Source organism: Mobula birostris, chromosome 11 (assembly GCF_030028105.1).
Source record: "Mobula birostris isolate sMobBir1 chromosome 11, sMobBir1.hap1, whole genome shotgun sequence".
Taxonomy (NCBI): domain Eukaryota; kingdom Metazoa; phylum Chordata; class Chondrichthyes; order Myliobatiformes; family Myliobatidae; genus Mobula; species Mobula birostris.
In genome coordinates, this window is record NC_092380.1 from 115,243,408 (window position 1) to 115,270,752 (window position 27,345).

A 27,345-nucleotide genomic window follows, 5' to 3' on the forward strand; every position below is an offset into this window, starting at 1 on the left:
ATTTTCCACCTCACTTGTCACCCATGGTTCCTTCACCCTACCATTCTTTATCTTCCTCACCAGGACAAATTTATCCCTAACATCCTGCAAGAGATCTCTAAACATCGACCACATGTCCATAGTACATTTCCCTGCAAAAACGTCATCCCAATTCACACCCGCAAGTTCTAGCCTTATAGCCTCATAATTTGCCCTTCCCCAATTAAAAATTTTCCTGTCCTCTCTGATTTTATCCTTTTCCATGATAATGCTAAAGGCCAGGGAGCGGTGGTCACTGTCCCCCAGATGCTCACCCACTGAGAGATCTGTGACCTGACCCGGTTCATTACCTAGTACTAGATCTAGTATGGCATTCCCCCTGGTCAGCCTGTCCACATACTGTGACAGGAATCCGTCCTGGACACACTTAACAAACTCTGCCCCATCTAAACCCTTGGAACTAATCAGGTGCCAATCAATATTTGGGAAGTTAAAGTCACCCATGATAACAATCCTGTTATTTTTGCACCTTTCCAAAATCTGCCTCCCAATCTGCTCCTCTGTGTCTGCTGCTACCAGGGGGCTTATCGAATACCCCCAATAGAGTAACTGCTCCCTTCCTGTTCCTGACTTCCACCCATACTGACTCAAAAGAGGATCCTGCTACATTACCCACCCTTTCTGTAGCTGTAATAGTATCCCTGACCAATAATGCCACCCCTCCTCCCCTTTTCCCCCAAAATCCCTTGTAAAGCACTGAAATCCAGGAATATTAAGAATCCATTCCTGCCCTGGTACCAGCCAAGTCTCTGTAATGGCCACTACATCATAATTCCATGTATGTATCCAAGCTGTCAGTTCATCACCTTTGTTCCTGATGCTTCTTCCATTGAGGTACACACACTTCAGTCCTTCTACCTTACTGTCTTTACACCGTTTATTCTGCTTCTCTTTCCTCAAAGCCTCTCTGTATGTTAGATCTGGCTTTACTCCATGCACTTCTTTCACTGCTCTATCGCTCCGGGTTCCATCCCCCTTGCAAATTAGTTTAAACCCTCCCGAACCATGCTAGCAAACCTACCTGCAAGGATATTGCTCCCCCTCGGATTCAGGTGCAACCCATCCAATCCCACCTTACAATCCTTACAGGTCCCACCTTCTCCAGAAGAGATCCCAATGATCTAAAAATCTAAAACCCTGCTCCCTGCACCAACTCCTCAGCCACGCATTCAACTGCCATCTCCTCCAATTCTCTGTCACGTAGCACTGGCAGCAATCCTGAGAACGCCACCCTTGAGGTGACGTTCTTCAGCCGTCTGCCTAGTTCCCAAAACTCACACTTCAGGACCTCATCCCTCTTCCTGCCTATGTTGTTGGAACCAACATGTATCACGACTTCTGGTTGCTTTCCCTCTCATACCAGGATGTTGTGCACCCGGTCAGAGACATCCCGGACCCTGGCACCCGGGAGGCAACAAACCATGCGGGTGTCCTTCTCACGTCCACAAAATCTCCTGTCTGCTCCCCTGACTATAGAGTCTCCAATGATGACAGCTCTCCTCTTCTCCATCCCACCCTTCTGCACCACAGGGTCAGACTCAGTGCTGGAGGCCCTGCCACCGTGGCTCACACCTGGTCGGTTGTCCCCGCCAACAGTGTCCAGGACGGTAAACTTATTATTCAGGGGAATAGCTACAGGGGTGCTCTGAACTACCTGTCTACTCACACTCGCTTTCCCCTACTTTATAATTTCCTGTCAGAGTCACCTTATGTACAAGCACCCCTGTGCCTAGTATCACTTTAGGGACATACAATCAATCATATGTCTTAATATTAATTGTGCTCTGTTATTATTTTTGTGTTCCTTATTGTGTTTTTTATACTGCATTGGACCTGGAGTAACATTTATTTCATTCTCTTTAACACTTGCATAATGGAAATGACATTGAACAATCTTGAGTCCTGAAACTAATAGTCCAAGCAACAATTGGTCAGCAAACAGTGTCCTAGGTACTAATTTATAGAAGAGACATGAGCAGATATACGAGATCTCTGCTGAACTCGAATTTACTTACACTAATTGTTTTCATTGGCAGAACGCAGGTTGACAAGAGATCCCATCTGGTTATTGCTAATCATCAGCCAATAATACGATCGTCCACAAAGACGCCAGAGCGCACCCTTGCCCCAAATGCTGTCCGGCCACTGACTGCAAAGGCTGCCTTACAGAGGCTGCCAAATAGAGCCTTTCTTCTGCCCAGCAAAGGGAGCAACATCAAACACTGAGGTAAAGTCGGGAAAAACTCTACACTGCATGGTGTTGTGTGCTGAGGTACAGTGGAGAATAACTGTAGTCTGCAAGGTGTTGTGTGCTGAGGTATTGTTGGGAATAACTGTAGTCTGCATGGTGTTGTGTGCTGAGGTACTGTTGGGAATAACTGTAGTCTGCATGGTGTGTGCTGAGGTACAGTGGAAAATAACTGTAGTCTGCAAGGTGTTGTGTGCTGAGGTATTGTTGGGAATAACTATAGTCTGCATGGTGTTGTGTGCTGAGGTACTGTTGGGAATAACTGTAGTCTGCATGGTGTGTGCTGAGGTACAGTGGAAAATAACTGTAGTCTGCAAGGTGTTGTGTGCTGAGGTATTGTTGGGAATAACTGTCGTCTGCATGGTGTTGTGTGCTGAGGTACAGTGGAGAATAACTGTAGTCTGTGAGGTGTGTGCTGAGGTACAGTAGAGAATAACTGTACACTGCATGGTGTTGTGTGCTGAGGTAAAGTCGGGAAAAACTCTACACTGCATGGTGTTGTGTGCTGAGGTACTGTTGGGAATAACTGTAATCTGCATGGTGTTGTGTGCCGAGGTACAGTCGGGAAAAACTCTACACTGCATGGTGTTGTGTGCTGAGGTACAGTGGAAAATAACTGTACACTGCATGGTGTGTGCTGAGTTACTGTTGGGAATAACTGTAATCTGCAAGGTGTTGTGTTCTGAGGTACTGTTGGGAATAACTGTAGTCTGCATGGTGTGTGCTGAGGTACAGTGGAGAATAACTGTAGTCTGCAAGATGTGTGCTGAGGTACTGTTGGGAATAACTGTAGTCTGCATGGTGTTGTGTGCTGAGGTACAGTGGAGAATAACTGTAGTCTGCAAAGTGTGTGCTGAGGTACAGTGGAGAATAACTAGTCTGCAAGATGTGTGCTGAGGTACTGTTGGGAATAACTGTAGTCTGCAAAGTGTGTGCTGAGGTACAGTGGAGAATAACTGTAGTCTGCAAGGTGTGTGCTGAGGTACAGTGGAGAATAACTGTAGTCTGCAAGGTGTTGTGTGCTGAGGTACAGTGGAGTAGTGGTCACCAACCTTTTTAAGCACACGATCCCTACCTCAACCTTAGTGAAAGGCAAGATCTACCTACTAAATCGTTCAGAGAGAAAACAGCTCGGATTGTACTTCCAATTTGAGACCTTTTATTTGAGCTAATCGTATTTGAATTATACAAAATACATTTAGATTTAGCTTATGAGAACACTCAGTCCTCATTTATCGTCACTTAGAAATTCATGCATGTATTAAGAAATGATACAATGTTCCTCCAGAGTGATATCACAGAAACAGCAGAAATATTTAAAATGTCGCTGTTTACGGGTGAAGTGCCGGAGGATTGGAGAGTGGCTCATGTTGTTCCGTTGTTTAAAAAAGGATCGAAAAGTAATCCGGGAAATTATAGGCCGGTGAGTTTAACGTCAGTAGTAGGTAAGTTATTGGAGGGAGTACTAAGAGACAGAATCTACAAGCATTTGGATAGACAGGGGCTTATTAGGGAGAGTCAACATGGCTTTGTGCGTGGTAGGTCATGTTTGACCAATCTGTTGGAGTTTTTCGAGGAGGTTACCAGGAAAGTGGATGAAGGGAAGGCAGTGGATATTGTCTACATGGACTTCAGTAAGGCCTTTGACAAGGTTCCGCATGGGAGGTTAGTTAGGAAAATTCAGTCGCTAGGTATACATGGAGAGGTGGTAAATTGGATTAGACATTGGCTCGATGGAAGAAGCCAGAGAGTGGTGGTAAAGAATTGCTTCTCTGAGTGGAGGCCTGTGACTAGTGGTGTGCCACAGGGATCAGTGCTGGGTCCATTGTTATTTGTCATCTATATCAATGATCTGGATGATAATGTGGTAAATTGGATCAGCAAGTTTGCTGATGATACAAAGATTGGAGGTGTAGTAGACAGTGAGGAAGGTTTTCAGAGCCTGCAGAGGGACTTGGACCAGCTGGAAAAATGGGCTGAAAAATGGCAGATGGAGTTTAATACTGACAAGTGTGAGGTATTGCATGTTGGAAGGACAAACCAACGTAGAACATACAGGGTTAATGGTAAGGCACTGAGGAGTGCAGTGGAACAGAGGGATCTGGGAATACAGATACAAAATTCCCTAAAAGTGTCGTCACAGGTAGATAGGGTCGTAAAGAGAGCCTTTGGTACATTGGCCTTTATTAATCAAAGTACTGAGTATAAGAGCTGGAATGTTATGATGAGGTTGTATAAGGCATTGGTGAGGCCGAATCTGGAGTATTGTGTTCAGTTTTGGTCACCAAATTACAGGAAGGATATAAATAAGATTGAAAGAGTGCAGAGAAGGTTTACAAGGATGTTGCCGGGACTTGAGAAACTCAGTTACAGAGAAAGGTTGAATAGATTAGGACTTTATTCCCTGGAGCGTAGAAGAATGAGGGGAGATTTGATAGAGGTATATAAAATTATGATGGGTATAGATAGAGTGAATGCAAGCAGGCTTTTTCCACTGAGGCAAGGGGAGAAAAAAACCAGAGGACGTGGGTTAAGGGTGAGGGGGGAAAAGTTTAAAGGGAACATTAGGGGGGGCTTCTTCACACAGAGAGTGGTGGGAGTATGGAATGAGCTGCCAGACGAGGTGGTTCTTTTTTAACATTTAAGAATAAATTGGACAGATACATGGATGGGAGGTGTATGGAGGGATATGGTCCATGTGCAGGTCAGTGGGACTAGGCAGAAAATGGTTCGGCACAGCCAAGAAGGGCCAAAGGGCCTGCTTCTGTGCTGTAGTTTCTATGGTTCTATGGTTCTGTGGTTCTAAAACAGGTCAAACCAAAGACTAACACTGACAGAACCACATAATTATAACATATAGTTACAGCAGTACAAAGCAATACCATAATTTGATAAAGAGCAGACCATGGGCACAGTAAAAAAAAGTCTCAAAGTCCCGAGTCGATCAACTCCCAAGTCCCCGACAGCAGGCGGCAAAAGGGAGAAACTCCCTGCCATAAACCTCCAGGCACCAACAACTGCCGATGCATTGGAAACACCCAACCACAGCCGACACCGAGTCCGTCCGTCCGAAAACTTTGAGCCTCCGACCAGACCCTCCGATACAGCCTCCAAGCGCCATCGACCTCGCCCCGGCCGCCGAAACAAGCAAAGCCGAGATTCGGGGCCTTCTCCTCTGGAGATTCCAGACCACACAGTAACGTTTGTCAAACTTTCAAATCAATTCAAACAAGAAAACACTGTAGCTAGCATATCAAACAGGCCATAGCTGTCTTTCTTTAAGAATATTACAATACTTCACACCTTTAATTCTAAGTTTCATTATTTAATTTTATTTCAACACGAAAAATAAATGAATAAAAATTGACTGTTGGACTCAGTCTGATGACTGGGTCTGAATACTTTCTGCTAGTTCCCTGAAATTTGGCTCATAACTACAGACAGCCAGTCTGAGACAGTCTGTGAGGTGTTTGTCAATAAGACAGCTCCTGTACTAAGATTCAATAATTTTCATCTGTGAAAATGCAATTTCACATAGATAAGTTGACCCGAAGTAGGCACTGACTTTTAGTGCTATAAAACCAACATGCCACCAGTTTATGAATGGGGATGTCATTTTCACGGACATATTTTTAAAACTCATTGTATTGCGGTTGTGATGTTGTTTTCGTTTTTAAAGTCATTAAGAGCAGTCTCTGCGGTAATGACCATTGCTTCCCTGAATAAATGGCCATCTGTAAAAGGCTTCTTGTGTTTAGCCAAAAGGTGACTTACACGAAATGATGCTTCAATAGCAGCCTTATTTTGAGCAGCATGTTTTGTGAAAAATGATTGCTGGACCTTCAACCCCGATTTCAGCTCAAATTTCCTGGCACGAATTGCGCTCTTTGGGGGGTAGGTGTCTTTAAATTCCTGGTGGTTGGTGTTGTGGTGCCTCTCCAGATTTCCTCTTTTAGACAGTGCTTTTGTTTGGTGGCACAACATACATACACACTTGTCTTTCACCAAGGTAAACAGAAATTCCTCTTCCCATTCTGGATGGAATTTGTACGTTTTCGCCTTCTTTCGTGGAGCCTCCGCCATGCTATCAGGATACCACGAGCGAGTGCCACATATTGTTGTTTGCGACAGTCTGTACTCTTATCTAATCTGATTGGTCACTTTGATGCAGCAGAGGCTACACTGGAAACACAGTTCATGGCGGGGGAGCTACACACGTGCACTGGGCAGAAAGCACGGAACTAAAACCCCGCAACCCGGAAACAATCTCTCTTTACAAACAGCTTTCAGTCGCGGAAGTATTGCCATATTACCATTATACTAATTAGTATTACTTATTTTTATAATGCTCACATTACAACAGTATTTGTGTATTTATTTTTGATTTTTTTCGGGATCTACTGGGAAAGTCTCAAAGATCGACTGGTCGATCACAATCGACGGGTTGGCGACCACTACTGTAGAGAATAACTGTACTCTGCCAGCTGTTGTGTGCTGAGGTACAGTGGAGAATAACTGTAGTCTGCAAGGTGTTGTGTGCTGAAGTACTGTTGGGAATAACTGTAGTCTGCAAGGTGTTGTGTGCTGAGGTACTGTCAGTAATAACTGTACTCTGCAAGGTGTTGTGTGCTGAGGTACTGTCGGTAATAACTGTACCCTGCAAAGTGTTGTGTGCTGAGATACTATCAGTAATAACTTTGCAAGGTGTTGTATGCTGAGGTACTGTAGAGAATAACTGTAGTCTGCCAGGTGTTGTGTGCTGAGGTACTGTCGGTAATAACTGTACTCTGCAAGGTGTTGTTTGCTGAGGTACTGTCGGTAATAACTGTACTCTGCCAGGTGTTGTGTGCTCTGGTACTGTTGGAAATAACTGTACTCTACAAGGTGTGTGCTGAGGTACTGTACAGAATAACTGTACTCTGCAAGGTGTGTGCTGAGGTACTGTAGAGAATAACTGTAGTCTGCCAGCTGTTGTGTGCTGAGGTACTGTAGAGAACAGCTGTACTCTGCAAGGTGTTGTGTGCTGAGGTAGTGTGGAGAATAGCTGTTCTCTGCCAGCTGTTGTGAGCTGATGTACTGTTGGGAATAACTGTACTCTGCCAGGTGTTGTGTGCTCTGGTACTGTTGGAAATAACTGTACTTTACAAGGTGTTGTGTGCTGAGGTACTGCGGAGAATAGCTGTTCTCTGCCAGGTGTTGTGTGCCGAGGTACTGTTGGTAATAACTGTACTCTGCAAGGTGTGTGCTGAGGTACTGTTGAGAATAACTGCAATCTGCAAGCTTTCTTTGGTGTCCACACGTGGAGAAGAAATACACAACGGTTTAAATCCCCCTGGCTGCTGTGTCTGAACTCCACCCGTGCTTTCCTGCTTTTAACTTTATGCATCTTATCCTCTTGGCTTTGCCAGTTCTCCTCTGTTTCAATCGGTGAACAAACTCTCTTCACCAATTATACGTTCTTGACACTAGTACAACCCTCCATCCTCCTGTACTTCCTGGGATAATGTACCCCTCTCCAGCATCATCTTCCATACCCAACCCCCCCAACTCTCCATCCACTCCCCACATCCTTAAACCTACCAGCAACAAAAGATCTGCTGGAGGGCAAACAACAGGAATTCTGCAGATGCTGGAAATTCAAGCAACACACATAAAAGTTGCTGGTGAACGTAGCAGGCCAGGCAGCATCTCTAGGAAGAGGTACAGTCGACGTTTCAGGCCGAGACCCTTCGGCAGGACTAACTGAAGGAAGGCTGCTGGAGGGACTCAGCTGTCAAGCAGTGCTATTGGGTTGAGCAATGCCAGTGGGTTGAGTTGTGCCAGTGGGTTGAGTTGTGCCAGTGGGTTGAGCAGTTCCAGTGGGTTGAACAGTGCCAGTGGGTTGAGCAGTGCCAGTGGGTTAACCATTGTCAGTGGCTTAGGCAGCATCAGCAGGTCAAGCATCAGCTGTGGAACAAAAGAAATTGTCTTCGATTCTGGTTCAGATCTGCTTCAGATCTATTCATTTAACTTAGAGATACAGCGCGGAACAGGCTCCTTCAGTCCAACGAGCTGCACTTGCAGAAATCCACCTATTTAACCCTAGCCTAACCACAGCACAATTTACAATTTACACTTAACCTACTAACTGGTATGTCCTTGGACTGTGGGAGGAAACCACATACGCATAGGAAGAACATACAAACTCCTCACAGAGGACACTGGACCTAAACACCCGAGCCCTAGTATCCATGACAGGATGGAGGAGATGTCCAGTATAGAGGGGGGAAGGGGAATGATAAGGAAGGAATCCAAGGGGGTGGTGAACTGAGAAGGGATTTACGATGACAGGGAGGTAGGACGTGAGAGCAGGGCTTTAGGTGAATGAGGGGTGGTCACACTGAAACCTATTGAATATTGATTGTAAGGCCTAGAAAGAGAGTACATGGAGAGGATGTTTCCTGTAGCGGTTGAGTCTAGGACCAGGGGGCACAGCCTCCAAATAGAAGGACAGGGATGAGGAGGAATCTCTTTATTTAAAGGGTGGTGAATCTGTGGAATTCATTGCCACAGGTGGCAAGGAGCCAAGTCATGGGCATATTTAATATGGAGATTGATAGGTTCTTGATTAGTCAGGGTGTTGAAAGTTGTGGGGAGAAGGCAGGACAATGGGATTGAGGGGGTTAATAAATCAGCCATGAACGAATGGCGGAGCAGACCTGATGGGTTAAACGGCCTAGTTCTGCTCCTATGTCTTGTGGGTTTTGCTGGAGTGTGGAGGTGAAGGCAGCTTCACCCTCCACCCTCCAACGTTTCAACTCCATCACCTCACTCTCCGTACATCTCTAACAAAACCTCCACACCACCATCTCTTACAGCTGCCTCTTGAGAACCTCCCCTCAGTTAGTGAGCTTATAGAATACAGAACAGTACAGGCCCTTCGGCCCACAATGTTGTGCCAACCTTTTAACCTACTCCAAAATCAATCTACCACTTCCTTCCTTCATAACCCTACATTTTTGTTTCATCCATGGGCATTTTTAAGAGTCTCTTAAATGGTGTCTCTTCCACCAGCACATTCCAGACCCTCACCACCTATCTCTGACAACACTCCAAAATCCTTCCAGGCACATTAAAGAGATGTCATCTGTTGTTGGTCATTGCCACTCTGGAAAAAAGGCACTGACAGTCCTCTCTAATCATGCTTCTCAAACCCCCATGTTCCACACACCCACCGCTCTCTGTGTAAAACTACTTACCTCTGACATCTCCCCTATATTTTCCTCCAAAAGTCTTAGACACACATATATCACAATATTGTATTTGTCAACGTGGAGTGGAGAGTGAGTTTGTAAATCAGGCAGGAACAAAGGGAATGATGAGGAGGGGGCACCGCAGGACGGGTATGGCACAGGTGGCAGAGGAGGAGTGCCAGGGGCAGGGCATGGCACAGGTGCAGACACACCCAGCCCTGAGACACCAGGCAAGGTCACTTGATTCCAAACTATTGGTTTGTTGACCATTACAGAATGTCTCTCTGGTGCTTGCCACTCCCTCCTCTCTCCCTTCCCCTTTTCCCAATCATGATTCCCCTCTTCCTACCACCTTCCCACTCTCAGTCTACAACGGAGACTCATATCAGAATCAAATTTATCATCACCCACATATGTCATGAAATTTGATCTTTTTTGTGGCAGCATACATAAAATTACTACAGTACTGTGCAAGAGTCTTAGTCACCCTCGTTAAATCTATGTGCCTAAGACTTTAGCGCAGTATTGTATTAGCTATTTGCACTGTGGAAAAAAGTATCCGCTATCCATTCAACTTATGCCTCTTATCATCTTGTACACCTCTATCAAGTCACCTCTCATCCTCCTTCGCTCTAGGAAAAAAGTCCTAACTCACTCAACCTTTCATTGTCTATGAAAACAACTGGTCACTTTCTTCTGGCTGATTAGAAACCTTTTCCTGGCTTTACCCTTTCCCTTCCCACTCTAGCCTCTTACCTCTTCTCCTCATCTGCCTATCACCTCCCCATGGTGCCCCCTCCTCTTTCCCTTTCTCTCATGGTCCACTCTCGTCTCCTATCAGATTTCTTCTTCTATCAGATTTCTTCTTCTCCAGCCCTTCACCTTTTCCTCCAATCACCTCCCAGCTTCCTACTTCCTCCCCCACTCCCCCACGTACCCAGTCTCACCTATCACCTTCTAGCTTGCTCTCTTTTCCCTAACCCCAACTACTTATTCAAGCGTCTTGCCCCTTCCTTTCCGATGAAGGGTCTCAGCCTGAAACTTTGACTGATTATTTTTGTGTTAGCCATGGAGGTCATTGTGAGGGCTGCAGAATCAGTGGGACCAGGTGTCGCACTTGATGGCAGAGGGGAGTTACCACCAATATGAACATTCATGGACGATCTCACCCTTTTGGGTCCCAGCACGGAGGCAGTGGAAAATGTACTATCTAGACTCGAGGAGCTAATGGATTGGGGAAGGATGAAGTTCAAGACCAAGAAGTCAAGGAGCCTTGTTCTTAGGAGAGGAAAGCTGGTTGACTTTCATTTCACCCTTTGTGGAGGGGAGATTCCATCCATTCAGGACCAACCAGTTAAGAACCAGAGGAGCTGAGAGACACCAAGAGGGTTCAAGAGACAGGAGGACAGATCAGCAGAGGTCTGATGTCTGTTGACAAGTGTGGCTTGCCTGGCAAGTTGAAGTTGTGCTTGCAGTACAGACTGATGCCACAGATAATGTGGCCACTAACTGTCTATGAAGTGGCAATGTCCCATGTTGAGGCAATGGAACAGAAGATCAACAAGTATATGAAGAGGTGGCTTGGAGTACCGAGCAGCCTCACCAATGTTGCAATCCACAGTAGCCAGACAAAGCTTACCATCCCAGTGCAATCCCTTGTTGAGAAAGTCAAGGTAGCCAAGGTAAGATCATTCGTGATGCTTCGAGACTCAAAAGACCCTGTCATCAAGAACACCCAGCCGGATGTGAGATCAGGCAGGAAGTGGTCAGCCCGTGTAGCAGTTGATGAGGCAGAGTCTAGATTGAAGCGCAAGGAGACGGTTGGGACTATCCAGTTAGGCCGCCTGGGACTTGGATGGACAACCCACAAGCGGTGGTCACCTTCTACGGGTAAGGAGCACCGTGAGCTTGTAACACCAGAAATACGAGAAGTAGAAGAGGAGAAGAGGTTAGCTAAAACAGCTGGCCTGGCCAAACAAGGGGCTTGGACCTGGTGGGAAAGTGTTGAACAACGACATCTATCTTGAAATGTTCTGTGGCAGATGGAACCGCTCCGCATTTCTTTTCCACGCAGAGCAGCATACGATCTGCTCCCAACACCTGCCAACCTCAGCACCTGGTATGAAGATAAGACAGACAGGTGTGCTGCTTGTGGCGAGAAGGGAACACCTCAACATATCTTGAGTGCATGCAGAGTCAATCTTTCCAGCGGCATGTACATTTGGAGACATAACAACGTTCTCAAAGTTGTAACAGAAGCGGTTGAGCAGAGAGTACTGCAGCACAACTTATCTCATGCCCCATGCTGCACAGAACATCGCTTATCATTTGTGAAAGAAGGCTCCAATTCAAGGGTGTACAGCGCAGGCTCACGATCAAGCATACTTTCCTCAGCCAATGATTGGTGTGTCAAGGCTGACCTGGACAGGAAAGGCAGTTTCCCGGAGCAAATAGCTTTCACCACATTGCGTCCAGATATAATCGTATGGTCTGACACCAGTAGAGAAGCGGTTATTGGTGAACTCACAGTCCCCTGGGAAGACAACATCGATGAAGCCCATGAGCGCAAATTAACCAAGTATGCAGAGTTAAGATCAGAGTGCAGAGACAGAGGGTGGAAGGTCTCATGCCATCCATTCGAAGTAGGCTGCCGTGGGTTTATTGCGTTCACTTTCCAGAAGTGGCTGCATGACCTTGGCTTCACTGGAAGAGAGATCAAGTCAACCAGCAGGGCTGTAGCTGAGGCAGCAGAGAAAGGATCAGCATGGGTGTGGACCAAGTGTGTCCAGAGGAGCGATAGTCAGACAGTGTATACATATCTTGCAATCCCTTCAGTAGTTCCATAGACACCTGAAGAGCAGACTATCTGTTGGATGGAAGTGACCAACAACTCTGATAGAGGCAGATGCCAACTTTTTAAGCTCACCAGTGGAAGGTGGTGCTTTAGCACTGCTGGCCCACCACCTCGAGGGAGTCTTGATCATAAGCGGGCCGAAACTCCTGAAGACAGGTGGCAGATCAACTGATGATCCCTCTGGTGATAGCACAGGACAGTTAACATCTTAGTCCACGTGTATTTTGTAACTCTTTCCCTCACTTGACTGACTTGCTGAGTTCCTCCAGCATTTTGTGTGTGTTGCCTGGATTTCCAGCATCTGCAGAATCTCCTACATTTGTGATCTGCTACCATTCTCTACCAGCTGCAGTTCCCTCATCTGTCACCTTATCCTCGTGTGGGTGTGTGTGTGTTTGTGGGTGTGTGCGTGTGTGTGCTCTGTCTCTCCCCTAACTGAAGGCTGGGCCTTGCGCCCAGCCCCCATTCTGAGTCCTTTAACCTGTTCTCCTTTCTCTTTTAAGATGCTCCTAACACCTATTTGTGGCTTGACTAAAATCCTTCTTTGTTTAATTCATTATTCATTGAAGGAAAGTGTGTTTCGCAGGCTGAACCTGTCTTTAATTGCCTGACGCTGAGTTACCCTGGAGAAAGTGGCGATGAGCTCTGTAGTCCTTGTGGTTTGGGTATCATTTTGTCCACAGGCTCCACTTTAATTTTGCTTCCTCTTGTGTGTATTGTGACCTTTCTGAGTTAAAAGCATTATATAAATGCAAATGACTGATGTTACCATGGTGCATTTGACAAGAGGAAGATTGTATCAGTCTGAAAAATTCTATTTCAGTGTTCATAAATAAGATATAAACTAACGTCCCTAGTTAAAGACTAAAAAGGGGCATCCTAGTAAAAGAAGCGACGTCCATTTACAACAAAGATGAGGAGGAATTTCTTTATCCAGAGGGTGGTGAATCTGTGGAATTCATTGCCACAGACAGCTGTAGAGGCCAAATCATTGAGTATGTGTAAAGCAGAGGTTGATATGTTCTTGATTAGTCAGGGCATCAAAGGTTACAGGGAGAAGGCAGAAGAATGGGGTTGAGAGGGATAATAAATCAGTCATGATGGAATGGTGGGGCAGACTTGATGGACCGAATGGCCTAATTCTGCTCCTGCCTTATGTTCTTACAGAATACTTGCCCCTCAGGTCCTCTTGAATCTCTTCCTTAAAACCATGCCCTCTAGTTTTAGACTCCCCTACCCTGGGGAAAATCCTTTGACTTATCTTTGCCTCTCATTACTAACCGTAACCCATGACCTCTGGTTGTAGTCCCGCCCAACCTCAGTGGAAAAAGCCTGCTTGCCTTTACCCTATCTATATCCCTCGTAATTTTGCATACCTGTATCAAATCTCCTCTCAGTCTTCTACATTCTGAAGAATATAGTCTTAACCTGTTCAATCATTACTCATAACTCAAGTCCTCTAGACCCGACAACATCCTCGTAAGTTTTCTCTGTACCCTTTCAACCTTGAAAAGGAAAATAAAAGGCACCACACTTATCAAAGTCCAATCTCTTCGTGCACAAACAGTTGGAGCTCAAGGACCTTCTTCTTCACCCTGCGACCCCTTGGACCACCTCGACCGGCCGCCTGGGACCAACAACAGTGGTCGACCAGACGCTCCACACGAGTCCATATCCGTCTCCTCGCCGAACGCCCTCCTCGGGGTCTGACCCCGTTAGCGGACATCACAGCACCTCGTCCATCCCCTGTCTCGCTCTCCCGCCTTCTCCCCCAAAACCCCGCGCATACAGTATCTTCAAATACACCAAAAACATAACAACTATCCCAATTGATGAATAACATATTTCTTATCACCCTCTAAACCAAAACAAGCTGCTAGCGCAAACTTTCTCAGCGTTTAACACAACAAAGCCACATTCCCCAGATTAACATAACAAAGACGCCATTTTAATTAGCCTCCGCCGTAACATAAAAGTCGAAACCCCCTTACACTTGTTGACATCTTTCTTGTAGGTAGTTGACCAAAACTGCACACGATACTCCAAATTAAGCCTCACCAATGTCTTATACAACTTCAACATAACATCTCATCTCCTGTACTCAGTACTTTGATTTATTAAGGCCAATGTGCCAAAATCTTTCTTTATGACCCTAGCCACCTGTGATGCCACTTTCAGTGAACTATGGACCTGTAGTCCCGGGTACCTTTGTTCTATCACACTCCTCAGTGCCCTATCGTTCACTGTGTAAGACTTACTGAAGTGCAAAAGCTCTCACTTGTCTGCATGAAACTCCATCTGCCTTTTTCAGCCCATTTTTCCAGCTGCAAGCATTGATAGCCTTCCTAATTTTCCACTCCACCCCCAATCTTGGTGTTATCCACACACTTGCTCATCCAGCTTACCACATTATCATCCAGATCATTGACGTAGATGACAGATAAACAAGTACCCAGCACCAATCCCTACGTACACCACTAGTCACAAACCTCCAAGTCTTCCCACCTGGATGGGAAAAGTTTTGATCAGGGGTCCCCTACCAGAAGTTTATGGACCCCTTGCTTAATAGTATTGGGCTTTGGCAGAGAAAAGTTGGGAACACCTGGTTTAGATGGTTATTGGTCAAACACAAGCAAATAGACCAAGAGAGAGCAGAATTAGGCCATTCAGCCCATCAAATATACTCTGTCATTTCTTCATTTTCCCTCTCAACCCCATTCTTCTGCCTTCTCCCCATAATCTTTCACACCCTGACTTACCAAGAACCCATCAACCTCTGCCTTAAACACACCCAATAAACTGGCCTCTAAAGCTGCCTGTGACAATGAATTCCACAGATTTACCACCCTCTGGCTAAAAAAAATTCCTCCTCATCTTAAGGGAGCTAGGGCTTCACTCTTTGGAGAGAAGGAGGATGAGAGGAGACGTGATAGAGGTGTACAAGATAATAAGAGGAATAGATAGAGTGGATAGCCAGCTCCTCTTCCCCAGGGCACCACTGCTCAATACAAGAGGACATGGTTTTAAGGTAAGGGGTGGGAAGTTCAAGGGGGATATTAGAGGAAGGTTTTTTACTCAGAGAGTGGTTGGTGCGTGGAATGCACTGCCTGAGTCAGTGGTGGAGGCAGATACACTGGTGAAGTTTAAGAGACTACTAAACAGGTATATGGAGGAATTTAAGGTGGGGGGGGTTATATGGGAGGCAGGGATTGAGGGTCGGCACAACATCATGGGCCGAAGGGCCTGTACTGTGCTGTGTTCTATGTTCTATCTCCATTGGGGTGTCAGGGAGGGGTAGCACCTCTGGTGGGGGAACATGTCGCGTCCTTTTCAGGGCGATTAGTCCACCTTTGGTCCCCACCTGGTACTCAGCTCTCACCTGTGGCTCCCCATAGCTGTTTGCATGCGACAGCGGCCACACCCCAGGCAACGGCTTCGACAAGCCGGCTAAACCAGGTGAGGGTAGCCGATGGGTCTCAAACTCTCGGTGTGATAGGGAGTTGTCTATCCCAGCATGTGAAGACAGACTCCGGCGGATTGAGCGGACGAGACCAATGGAAGGTCCAACGGTCAAGAAGGCGGTCTCTGCAAGCGTCGTGGAACGTGTAGAGCAGGACAAGACACAGAAGACATCCTGGTCATCCACTGCGCCTAGTCCCATCTCCAGCCGTCTAGACTCTGTCTTGCCACTGGATCCAGATGGGAAATGGGAAGAGAGAGTGAGGCCGACGCTGCGCAACTCTCCCTCACTTAAATCCAAATCACGCGCTAGTCTCGACACCATCATAATGGTGTCGAGGTCCTCAACGACGTCAACGATGGATGAACAACCATCTCCATTCTAAATGGACATCCCTCTATTCTGAGTCGGTGTCCTCTGATCCTAGACTCCCCCACTATAGGAAGCATCCTCTCCACATTCACTCTATCTCGGCCATCCAACGTTTGATAGGTTTCAATGAGATCGCACCCACTCCCCATTCTTCTGAACTCTAGTGAGTGCTGGCCCAGAGCTTGAGCCATCAAACACTCCTCATGCATTAACCTTTTCATTCCCAAAATCATTCTTGTGAACCGCCTCTGAACCCTCCCCAATGTCAGCACATCCTTCTTTTGTTAAACTTGTTTTGTTAAAGGGCTCACAATATTCCAAGTGAGGCCTCACCAGTGCCTAATAAAGCCTCAGCATTACATTATCGTTTTTATATTCTAGTGTTCTTAAAATGAATGCTAACATTGCATTTGACTTTCTCACTACCACTTCAATTTAACCTTTAGAGAATCCTACATGAGGACTCCCAATTCCCTCTGCAACTTGGATTTTTCAATTTTCTCCCTGTTCGAAAATAGTCTAAGCTTTTATTCCTTCTACCAAAGTGCATGATCATACACTTCCTGACACTGTATTCCTCTGCCACTTCTTTGCCCATTCTCCCAATCTGTCTAACTCCTTCTGCAACTTCCTCACCACTACGTGCCCCTCCACCTATCTTCATATCATCCACAAACCGTCCACAAAGCCGTTAATTCCGTCATCCAAATCATTAACATATAATGATTATCCGGAGCAGTGCTACCAGGATAATCAAGGACACGACCCACCCAGCCAACACACTTTTCGTCCCTCTTCCCTCCGGGACAAGGCTCAGGAGCTTGAAGACTCGTACGGCCAGATTTGGGAACAGCTTCTTTCCAACTGTGATAAGACAGCTGAACGGATCCTGACCCGGATCTGGGCCGTACCCTCCAAATATCCGGACCTGCCTCTCGGTTTTTTTGCACTACCTTACTTTCCATTTTTCTATTTTCTACTTATGATTTATAATTTAAATTTTTTATATTTACTATCGATTTGTAATCCAGGGAGCGGGAAGTGCAGAATCAAATATTGCTATGATGACTGTATGTTCTAGTATCTATTGTTTGGCAACAATAAAGTATAAAGTATAATGTAAAGACATGCAGTCCCAACACAGATCCCTGTGGAGCACCACTAGTCCCAGACAGTCAACCAGAAAAGGCTTCCTTTATACCCTCTCTTTGCGTCCTGCCAGTCAGCCAATCCTCTGTCCATGCTAGTATCCTTCCTGTAATACCATGGGCTCTTAACTTGTTAAGCAGCCTCATGTGTGGCCTTGTCAAAGGCCTTCTGGAAACCCAGTACACAACATCCACTGATTCTCCTTTGCCTATCCTGCTTGTTATTTCCTTAAAGAATTCCAACAGATTTGTTGGAAAGATTTTCCCTTATGGAAACCATGCTGCCTTTGGCAAATGTTATCATGTTCCTCCAGGTTCCGGGACAGCTTCTTCCACCAGGCCATCAGACTGCTTAATTCATGCTGACACAATTGTATTTCTGTGTTATATTGACGACCCTGTTGTACATAATATTTATTATAAATTGCACATTGCACACTTAGACAGAGACGCAACATAAAGATTTTTACTCTTCGTGTATGAATGATGTAAGTAGTAAAGTCAATTCAATTTCATTCAAGTACCCCGAGACTTCAACCTTAACAATCGACACCAATGTCTTCCCAACCGTTGAGGTTAGGCTAACTAACCTTTCTTGAAGAGTGGAGTGACAGTTGCAATTTTCCAGTCCTCTGGAACCATGATCATTAGTAATGCCCTCACAATCTCTTCAGCCACCTCTTTTGGAACCCTGAGTTGTAGTGCATGTGGTCCAGGTGACATATCTATCTTCATCCCTCTCGGTTTCCCAAGCACCTTCTTCCCTAGTAATAGCAAATGCACTCACTTCTGCCCCAACACACTCGAACTTCCAGCACATTGCTAGTGTCTTCAACAGTGAAGACTGATCCAAATAATACTTGTTCATTCACCATTTCCTTGTCCCCCATTACTATCTCTCCAGTATAATTTTCTAGCAGTCCGATATATACTCTTGCCTCTTTTTTACTCTTTATATTTCTCAAAATACTTTCGATATCCCCTTTGATGTTATTGGTGAGTATACTTTTATATTTCATCTTCTCCCTCCTTATGGCTTTTTAGTTGCCTTCTGTTGGTTTTTAAAAACTTCCCATCCTCTAACTTCTCACTAATTTTTGCTCTATTATATGCCCTCGCTTTGGGTTGAGCTTAGATGGTAAACTTGGTCGGCAGTGTGTCAGTTGAGTCAAAGGGCAGATTTTGGTGACTCTAAAAGATTCACAAGGACGTTGCCGGGTCAGGAGTTAGGATGATGGTAGCGTAACGGTTAGAGTGACACTACTACAGCTCGTGGCATTGAAGTTCAATTCCAGCATCCTCTGTAAACAAGTTTACTTCCCTCTGTGTGCGAGTTTCCTCCGGGTGCTCCGGTTTCCTCCCACAATCCAAAGACGTACCAATTGATCGGTTAATTGGTCATTGTAAAATTGTCCCATGATTAGGCTAGGACTAAAATTGGGCAGAATAGCCTACTCGGTGCTGTATCCCAATAAATAAGGGTGTGATCTGATAGACCGAGTCTGTGTTCCTTGGGGCGATGGAAACTGAAGGGCGTATAAAATTATGAGAACCATTGACAGGGTGGACAGCGAGTATCATGCTAACCCATTGGTTTAAACTGAGACAGAGAATATTTGAATGTGATCGGAAGGGTATATTGTTCACTATGGAGTAGTCAGTATGTGGAATGAGCTGCCAGAGGCAGGAACAGCAACAACATTGAACAATGTCTGATTGATCAGGGCACAGAGGGATGTGGGATTCACCCAAGTAAGTTGGATTAGTGTCAGTGAGCTTGATGTTCAGCATAGATATGGTGGGCCGAAGGGCCTGTGGCAACGTCCTATGTCAATGTTGGCTGCTCATTCAGAATTGGGTTTATTATCACTGACACGATGTGAGCTTTATTGTTTTGTAGCAACAGTGCCATGCAAGTTTTAAAACTTATGAGAGACCTAGATGGGTTTCTAGTCAGAATCTCTTTCCATAGAAAAACTATAGAACCATAGAAACTACAGCACAGAAACAGGCCTTTTGGCCCTTCTTGGCTGTGCCGAACCATTTTCTGCCTCGTCCCACTGACCTGCACACGGACCATATCCCTCCATACACCTCCCATCCATGTATCCTCACCCTTAACCCATGTCCTCTGGTTTTTTTTCTCCCCTTGCCTCAGTGGAAAAAGCCTGCTTGCATTCACTCTATCTATACCCATCATAATTTTATATACCTCTATCAAATCTCCCCTCATTCTTCTACGCTCCAGGGAATAAAGTCCTAACCTATTCAACCTTTCTCTGTAACTGAGTTTCTCAAGTCCCGGCAACATCCTTGTAAACCTTCTCTGCACTCTTTCAACCTTATTTATATCCTTCCTGTAATTTGGTGACCAAAACTGAACACAATACTCCAGATTCGGCCTCACCAATGCCTTATACAACCTCATCATAACATTCCAGCTCTTATACTCAATACTTCGATTAATAAAGGCCAATGTACCAAAAGCTCTCTTTACAACCCTATCTACCTGTGACGACACCTTTAGGGAATTTTGTATCTGTATTCCCAGGTTCCTCTGTTCCACTGCACTCCTCAGTGCCTTACCATTAACCCTGTATGTTCTACGTTGGTTTGTCCTTCCAACGTGCAATACCTCACACTTGTCAGTATTAAACTCCATCTGCCATTTTTCAGCCCATTTTTCCAGCTGGTCCAAGTCCCTCTGCAGGCTCTGAAAACCTTCCTCACTGTCTACTACACCTCCAATCTTTGTATCATCAGCAAACTTGCTGATCCAATTTACCACATTATCATCCAGATCATTGATATAGATGACAAATAACAATGGACCCAGCACTGATCCCTGTGGCACACCACTAGTCACAGGCCTCCACTCAGAGAAGCAATTCTCTACCACCACTCTCTGGCTTCTTCCATCGAGCCAATGTCCAATCCAATTTACCACCTCTCCATGTATACGTAGCGACTGAATTTTCCTAACTAACCTCCCATGCGGGACCTTGTCAAAGGCCTTACTGAAGTCCATATAGACAATATCCACTGCCTTCCCTTCATCCACTTTCCTGGTAACCTCCTCGAAAAACTCCAACAGATTGGTCAAACATGACCTACCACGCACAAAGCCATGTTGACTCTCCCTAATAAGCCCCTGTCTATCCAAATGCTTGTAGATTCTGTCTCTTAGTACTCCCTCTAATAACTTACCTACTACTGACGTTAAACTCACCGGCCTATAATTTCCCGGATTACTTTTCGATTCTTTTTTAAACAACGGAACAATATGAGCCACTCTCCAATCCTCCGGCACTTCACCTGTAGACACCGACATTTTAAATATTTCTGCCAGGGCCCACGCAATTTCAACACTAGTCTCCTTCAAGGTCTGAGGGAACACCCTGTCAGGTCCCGGGGATTTATCCACTTTAATTTTCCTCAAGATAGAGTAGAGTTGTCAAACATAAGTTGGAATCAAGACCAACACAACAGAATGAACCAAGTTGCCCATCCATTGCTGTTCTATTCTCCTACTTAAGCCTATTACCAGCAACAGCTCACCACAGTCCTCTATCCTGGGCCGATTGAAGATTGATCAACCCCTGTGGGTTCTGATTTCACTACGTGACTTCATATGCCTTCTCGGGAAAGACCTTTTCTCTCCCAAGGATGAGATCTTTGGAGCTTCTGTTTGTGTTTCTGTAGCTCTGGGTTTTTACAGGATGGGGTTGCTAGTGCCATGTTCAACTCTCCTCCTTTCACAGCCGGGTTTGGGACTGTCCATGGGGAGTTCATACCCGTTCCTCCTCCTTTCACAGCCGGGATTGACACTGTCTGTGGGGAGTTCATACCCAACCCTCCTCCTTTCACAGCCGGGTTTGGGACTGTCCATGTGGAGTTCATACACGTTCCTCCTCCTTTCACAGCCGGGTTTGGGACTGTCCATGGGGAGTTCATACCCGTTCCTCCTCCTTTCACAGCCGGGTTTGGGACTGTCCATGGGGAGTTCATACCCAACTCTCCTCCTTTCACAGCCGGGTTTGGGACTGTCCTTGGGGAGTTCATACCCGTTCCTCCTCCCTTCACAGCCGGGTTTGGGACTGTCCTTGGGGAGTTCATACACGTTCCTCCTCCTTTCACAGCCGGGTTTGGGACTGTCAATGGAGAGTTCATACCCAACCCTCCTCCTTTCACAGCCGGGTTTGGGACTGTCCATGGGGAGTTCATACCCGTTCCTCCTCCTTTCACAGCCGGGTTTGGGACTGTCCATGGGGAGTTCATACCCAACCCTCCTCCTTTCACAGCCGGATTTGGGACTGTCCATGGGGAGTTCATACCCAACTCCCCTCCTTTCACAGCCGGGTTTGGGACTGTCCATGGGGAGTTCATACCCGTTCCTCCTCCTTTCACAGCCGGGTTTGGGACTGTCCATGGGGAGTTCAAACCCGTTCCTCCTCCTTTCACAGCCGGGTTTGGGACTGTCCATGGGGAGTTCATACCCGTTCCTCCTCCTTTCACAGCCGGGTTTGGGACTGTCCATGGGGAGTTCATACCCGTTCCTCCTCCTTTCACAGCCGGGTTTGGGACTGTCCATGGGGAGTTCATACCCGTTCCTCCTCCTTTCACAGCCGGGTTTGGGACTGTCCGTGCTGGAGTTACTGTTGCTGTATGTTCTATGTGAAACTTAGAGGAATGATGAATGCTTTGGAGCTTTTCAAAGAGGTAGGTGAAGGGATAGAGGAAGGTAGGGCAGTAGATAGGACATGGAACACTACAGCACAGGAACAGGCCCCTCAGCCCACGATATTGTGGAGAAACAAGTGATCAATTAATGCCTCCATTTTCCTCACATTCGACTTGATGAGCCAAGGGGCCTGTTTCAGCACTGTACAATTCTCTGTTTATTTTAAATGTATCATTGGACTGGATTTTATTGATTTCTTTAATGTAAAAAGAATTCAAGTGGCTTCAGAAACATTTTACAATAAATGCCCATGTCTGGAGATAAATTGTTTCTATATATACCACTCTTCGCATATTTAAGTCCACTTCACACTAATGTCCAGGCATTAGCAAGCAGGGGAAGTGTTTTGGCAGTATTTGTCGGTTTAAATACCATCATTCTTGCCGATAATTGAATGACTCACCCCGTTATTTGGGAAATTACTTGTTCTGTAATCAGAGTGGAGTCATGATTTAATTCTGTACAGCCGAGCTGGACATGGTTAAAAACAAGATCCTGGCTCAGTTGTGACACAAAACCTTTACCAAACGGTGAGTGGATGATGCAGCTAAGGGTGTTCCAGATGTGTCAGTGAGCCATTCCCCTCAGTGACCTGCAGGGACATCCATCAATATCTTCTCATCATCATCTCTCTGCCCTCCATGCCTCATCCTGCTAACACACCCCTTCACAATTACATATTTCTCCCTCCGTGCCGACCCTTTCCTTTGCCCCACAGATGCTGTCTGTTTGTTGTTCAGCCTCTAGTTCTCGTTTTGTGATTAAGTTTGGTAATAGCACATCACCATGGCATGGCTCAGGAAAGCAGCATCCATTATCAAAGACCGCACCATCCAGGCCATGCTCTCTGCTTGCTGCTGCCATCAGGAAGGAGGTATAGGAGGCTCAGGACTCACACCGCCAGATTCCACGAACAGTTCCTACCCCACAACCATCAGGGTCTTGAACCAGAGAGGATAACTTCACTCACCTCAACTCTGAACTGATTCCACAACCTCACAAACTCACTTGCAAGGGGCTCTGCAGTTAATTTTTAACTTAGTTGTAACTATATTGTTTTTTTCTTTTTGTATTTGCACAAATTGTTGCCTTTTGCACATTGGTTGTTTGTTTGTCTTGTTATATACATTGTTGTATACATTGATTCTATGGTGTTTCTTTGTATTCACTGTAAATGCCCGCAAGAAAATGAATCTCAGGGTTGTATATGGTGACATATCTGTACTTTGATAATAAATTGACTTTATCATAGTATCTGGGTAGATGTGACAAGAAACCAGGCCCGGTGACTCCATAGTGAGCACTCATCTGCCAACGTCCTGTGTTGTGAGCATACTGCCCACACTGAATGCCTCCACCTCTCTTCATCACTCCCTGTACAAGGTTCCTCCTCAGTACCCGGGTCTTCTGTCCTGATGTCCTGTAGATCTGTCACTTTCTTGCCCTATAAATATACCTTCTGCACTAGAAATGCAACGTGAACTGGCATGTAGTACCTTAACACACAACATGTTCTATGTTCGAAAGAGGAACTGAGCGCGGGGAAAGGTTGAATAGATTAGGAATTTATTCCCAAGAACATCAGAGAAAGAGGGTAGATTTGATAGAGGTATACAAAATTATGAGGGTTATACACAGGGTAAACGCAAGCAGACTTTTCCCACTGAGTTTGGGAACGAGAGGTCATGGGGACATGAAGAAGAATTTCATTCAAAGGGTGATGAGAGTGTGGAACGAGTTACCAGCAGAAATGGTGGATGCAGGTTCAGTTTAAACGTGTGAGATATTTTGATGGGTACACGAATGGGAGGGGTATGGAAGGTGGGTTGGTAGGATTGATAGATGAATAGTTTAACACAGAATATATGGGCCAAAGGGCCTGTTCCTGTGCTGTGGTATTCTGTGACTCCACTCCACAGTACAGGCCCTTCTGCTCACAATCTTGTGTTGACCTTTCAAACTACTCCAAAATCAATCTAACCCTTCCTTCGTACATAGAAGGAAAAGTAAAGTCTGGCATAGTATTTCGGTGGAATAAAAGAAATTGCAGTGGTATGAGAGAGGAGTTAGCCATAGTAAATTGGAAGGAGATGCTGGCAGGGATGACAGCAGAGCAGCAATGAGTTTCTGGGAAAAATGAGGAAGGTGTAGGAGAGGTGTATTCCAAAAATGAAGTAATACTCAAATGGTAAAATTGTACAACCATGGCTGACAAGGGAAGTCAAAGGTTATGTAAAAGCAAAAGAGAGAGCATGCAACAAACCAAAAATTAGCTTCAAGATTTGGAAGCTTTTAGAACAAAGAAAGCAACTAAAAGAATCATTAGGAGGGAAAAGATGAAATATGGAAGCAAGCTAGCAAACAATATCAAGGTGGATAGAAAAAGCTTTTTTTGAGTATTTAAAAAAATAAGAGAGATGACAGTGGATATAGGACCGCTAGAAAATGAGGCCAGAGAAATAATAATGGGGGACAAGGAGGTGGCAGATGAACTAAATGAGCCTTCACTGTGGAAGACACTAGCAGTGTGCCAGATGTTGTAGTGTGTGAGGGAAGAGAAGTGAGTGCAGTTACTATTACATGGGAGAAGGTGGTCACAAATCTGAAAGACCCAAGGGTACATAAGTCACTCGGACCAGATGAACTGCATCCTAGGGTTCTGAAAAAGGTAGCAGTAGAGTTTGTGGAGGCATTAGTAGTGATCTTTAAAAAAAAATCATTGGACTCTGGCAAGGTGCCAGAGGACTGGAAAATTGCAAACGTCACTCCACTTTTTAAGAAAGGAGGGAGGCAGCAGAAAGGAAATTATAGACCAGTTAGCCTGACCTCAGTGGCTGGGAAGATGTTGGAGTCAATTGTTAAGGATGAGGTTATGGAGTACTTGGTGATACAGGACAAGATAGGACAAAATCAGCAAGGTTTCCTTAAGGGAAAATCTTGCCTGATGAACCTGTTGGAATTCTTTGAGGAGATAACAAGTAGGATAGATAAAGGGGAGGCACTGGATGTTGTATATTTGGATTTTCAGAAGGGCTTTGACAAGGTGACACACATGAGGCTGCTTACTAAGTTAGCCCATAGGATTATGGGAAAGTTACTGGCATGGTTCGAGATTGGCTGATAAGTAGGAGGCAGCGAGTGGGAATGAAAAGATTCTTTTCTGTTGGCTGCCCGTGACTAGTGGTGTTCTGCAGGGGCTGGTGTTGGGACGCTTCTTTTTATGCTGTAGATCAATAATTCAGATGATGGAATAGATGGCTTTGTTGAGAAGTTTGCAGATGATATGAAGATTGGCGGAAGGGCAGGTAGTGTTATGAAAACAGGTAGGATGCAGAAGGACATAGACAGATTAGGAGAATGGGCAAGAAAGTGGCAAATGAAATACAATGTTGGAAAATGCATGGTCATGCACTTTGATAGAAGAAATAAATGTGCAGACTATTTTCTAAATGGGGAGAAAATCCAAAAATCTGAGATGCAAAGGGACTTGAGAGTCCTCGTGCAGAACACCCTAAAGGTTAACTTGCAGATTGAGGTGGTGGTGAGGAAGGCAAATGCAATGTTCGCATTCATTTCAGGAGGTCTAGAATACAAGAACAGGGATGTGATGCTGAGGCTTTATAAGGCACTGGTGAGGCCTCACCTTGAGTATTGTGAACAGTTTTGGGCTCCTTATCTGAAAAAAGATGTGCTGGCATTGGAGAGGGTCCAGAGTAGGTTTACAAGGATGATTCCAGGAATGAAAGGGTTATTATATGAGGCACGTTTGATGGCTCTGCGCCTGTACTCGCTGGAATTTAGAAGGATGTGGGGGGATCTCATTGAAATCTTTCAACTGCTGTAAGGTCTAGACAGAGTAGATGTGGAAAGGATGTTTCCCATGGTGGGGAGCCTCAGGATAGAGGAGTATCCATTTAAAACAGAGATGCAGAGAAATTTCCTTTGCCAGAGGTTGGTGAATTTCTGGAATTTGTTACTGCAGGCAGCTGTGGAGGTCAGGGCATTAGGTATATTTAAGACAGGAGCAGAATTAGGCCATTCAGCCCATTGAGTCTGCTCCACTATTTCATCATGGCTGATCCTGGATCGCACTCAACCCCATACACCTGCCTTCTCTTCATATCCTTTGATATCCTGGCCAATCATATAAGACAGACATGGATAAGTTCTTGATTGGCCATGTCATCAAAGGTTACAGGGAGAAGGCTGAGGAGTGGGGCTGAGGAGAAGAAAAAAAGATCAACCATGAGTCAATGGTGGAACTGACTCGATGGGCCAAATGGCCTAATTCTGCTTCTGTGTCTTATAGTCTTGTATCTTCCATTTTTTCTATCCATGTGCTAATCTAAGAGTCTCCTAAATGTCCCTAATGTATCTGCCTCTACCACCACTCCTGGTAGGGCATTCCATGTAAAAATACCTAGCTCCGTCATTGCTCCCCATACTTTCCTGAAATCTCTTTAAAATTATGCCCCCTTCTGTTAGCCATTCCACCTTGGCTAAAACTGACCACTCAATCTTATGTCATTGTCATCAATGCGTGTGTGACCTTGAACTACAATTCACTTACAACTGTTTTTCTATAGGACTGGCAATCTGCTACCGTCGATCTGAAGCGATGCCATTCATTTCAGCCGGCTTGTAACTGAAGCACGCCGAGGAGGTGAAGATCACAGTGATGGTATCTCTCCATAGCCCTTTCAACGGAACAGAGCCAGTGTGTGCCACGCCAGTGCCCACATGTATACCGGGCACCCACAATCTCTTGATATTTATGCCGATTGTAGAGCCCAACAGATGTACAAACAATTTACAGACCTGCTGTGAAGATTTCCTGCTCTTTTCTAAGAGGATTTAGTGATGAACAACACTTGAATTTCTGAAACGTTATCTGTGGACGTTCGTAGTTTTCAAGGTTCGACATGTTGTGCAGTTAATATGCTCTTCTCCACATCACCATTGTAACATGTGGTTGCTTGAGCTACTGTGCCTTGTTATCAGCTTGAACAGTCTGGCCATCCTCCTCTGACCTCTTTCATTAACAAGGTGTTTTCACCCACAGAACTGCCGCACACTGGATGTTCTCTGTATTTCACAACATTCTCTGCAAACTCTGAGATTGTTGTGCTGAATATAGAAATATAGAAACATAGAAAATAGGTGCAGGAGCAGGCCATTCGGCCCTTCAAGCCTGCACCACCATTTATTATGATCATGGCTGATCATCCAACTCAGAACCCTGCACCAGCCT

General features: G+C 45.4%; 1 protein-coding gene across 6 annotated transcripts in view; it reads left to right on the forward strand.

The window, feature by feature from the left end:
* lrrc56 (leucine rich repeat containing 56) overlaps positions 1–27,011 on the forward strand; it is a 243,125-nt gene extending 216,114 nt beyond the window's left edge. For all 6 annotated transcript variants that reach the window (XM_072273220.1, XM_072273218.1, XM_072273219.1 and 3 more), the window contains 2 exons: positions 2,076–2,266; positions 26,681–27,011. In XM_072273220.1, coding sequence (XP_072129321.1) covers positions 2,076–2,265 — 190 coding nt within the window. In that variant the 3' untranslated portion in view covers position 2,266; positions 26,681–27,011. The remainder of the gene's footprint in view (positions 1–2,075; positions 2,267–26,680) is intronic.
* Positions 27,012–27,345: the final 334 nt, after the last annotated feature.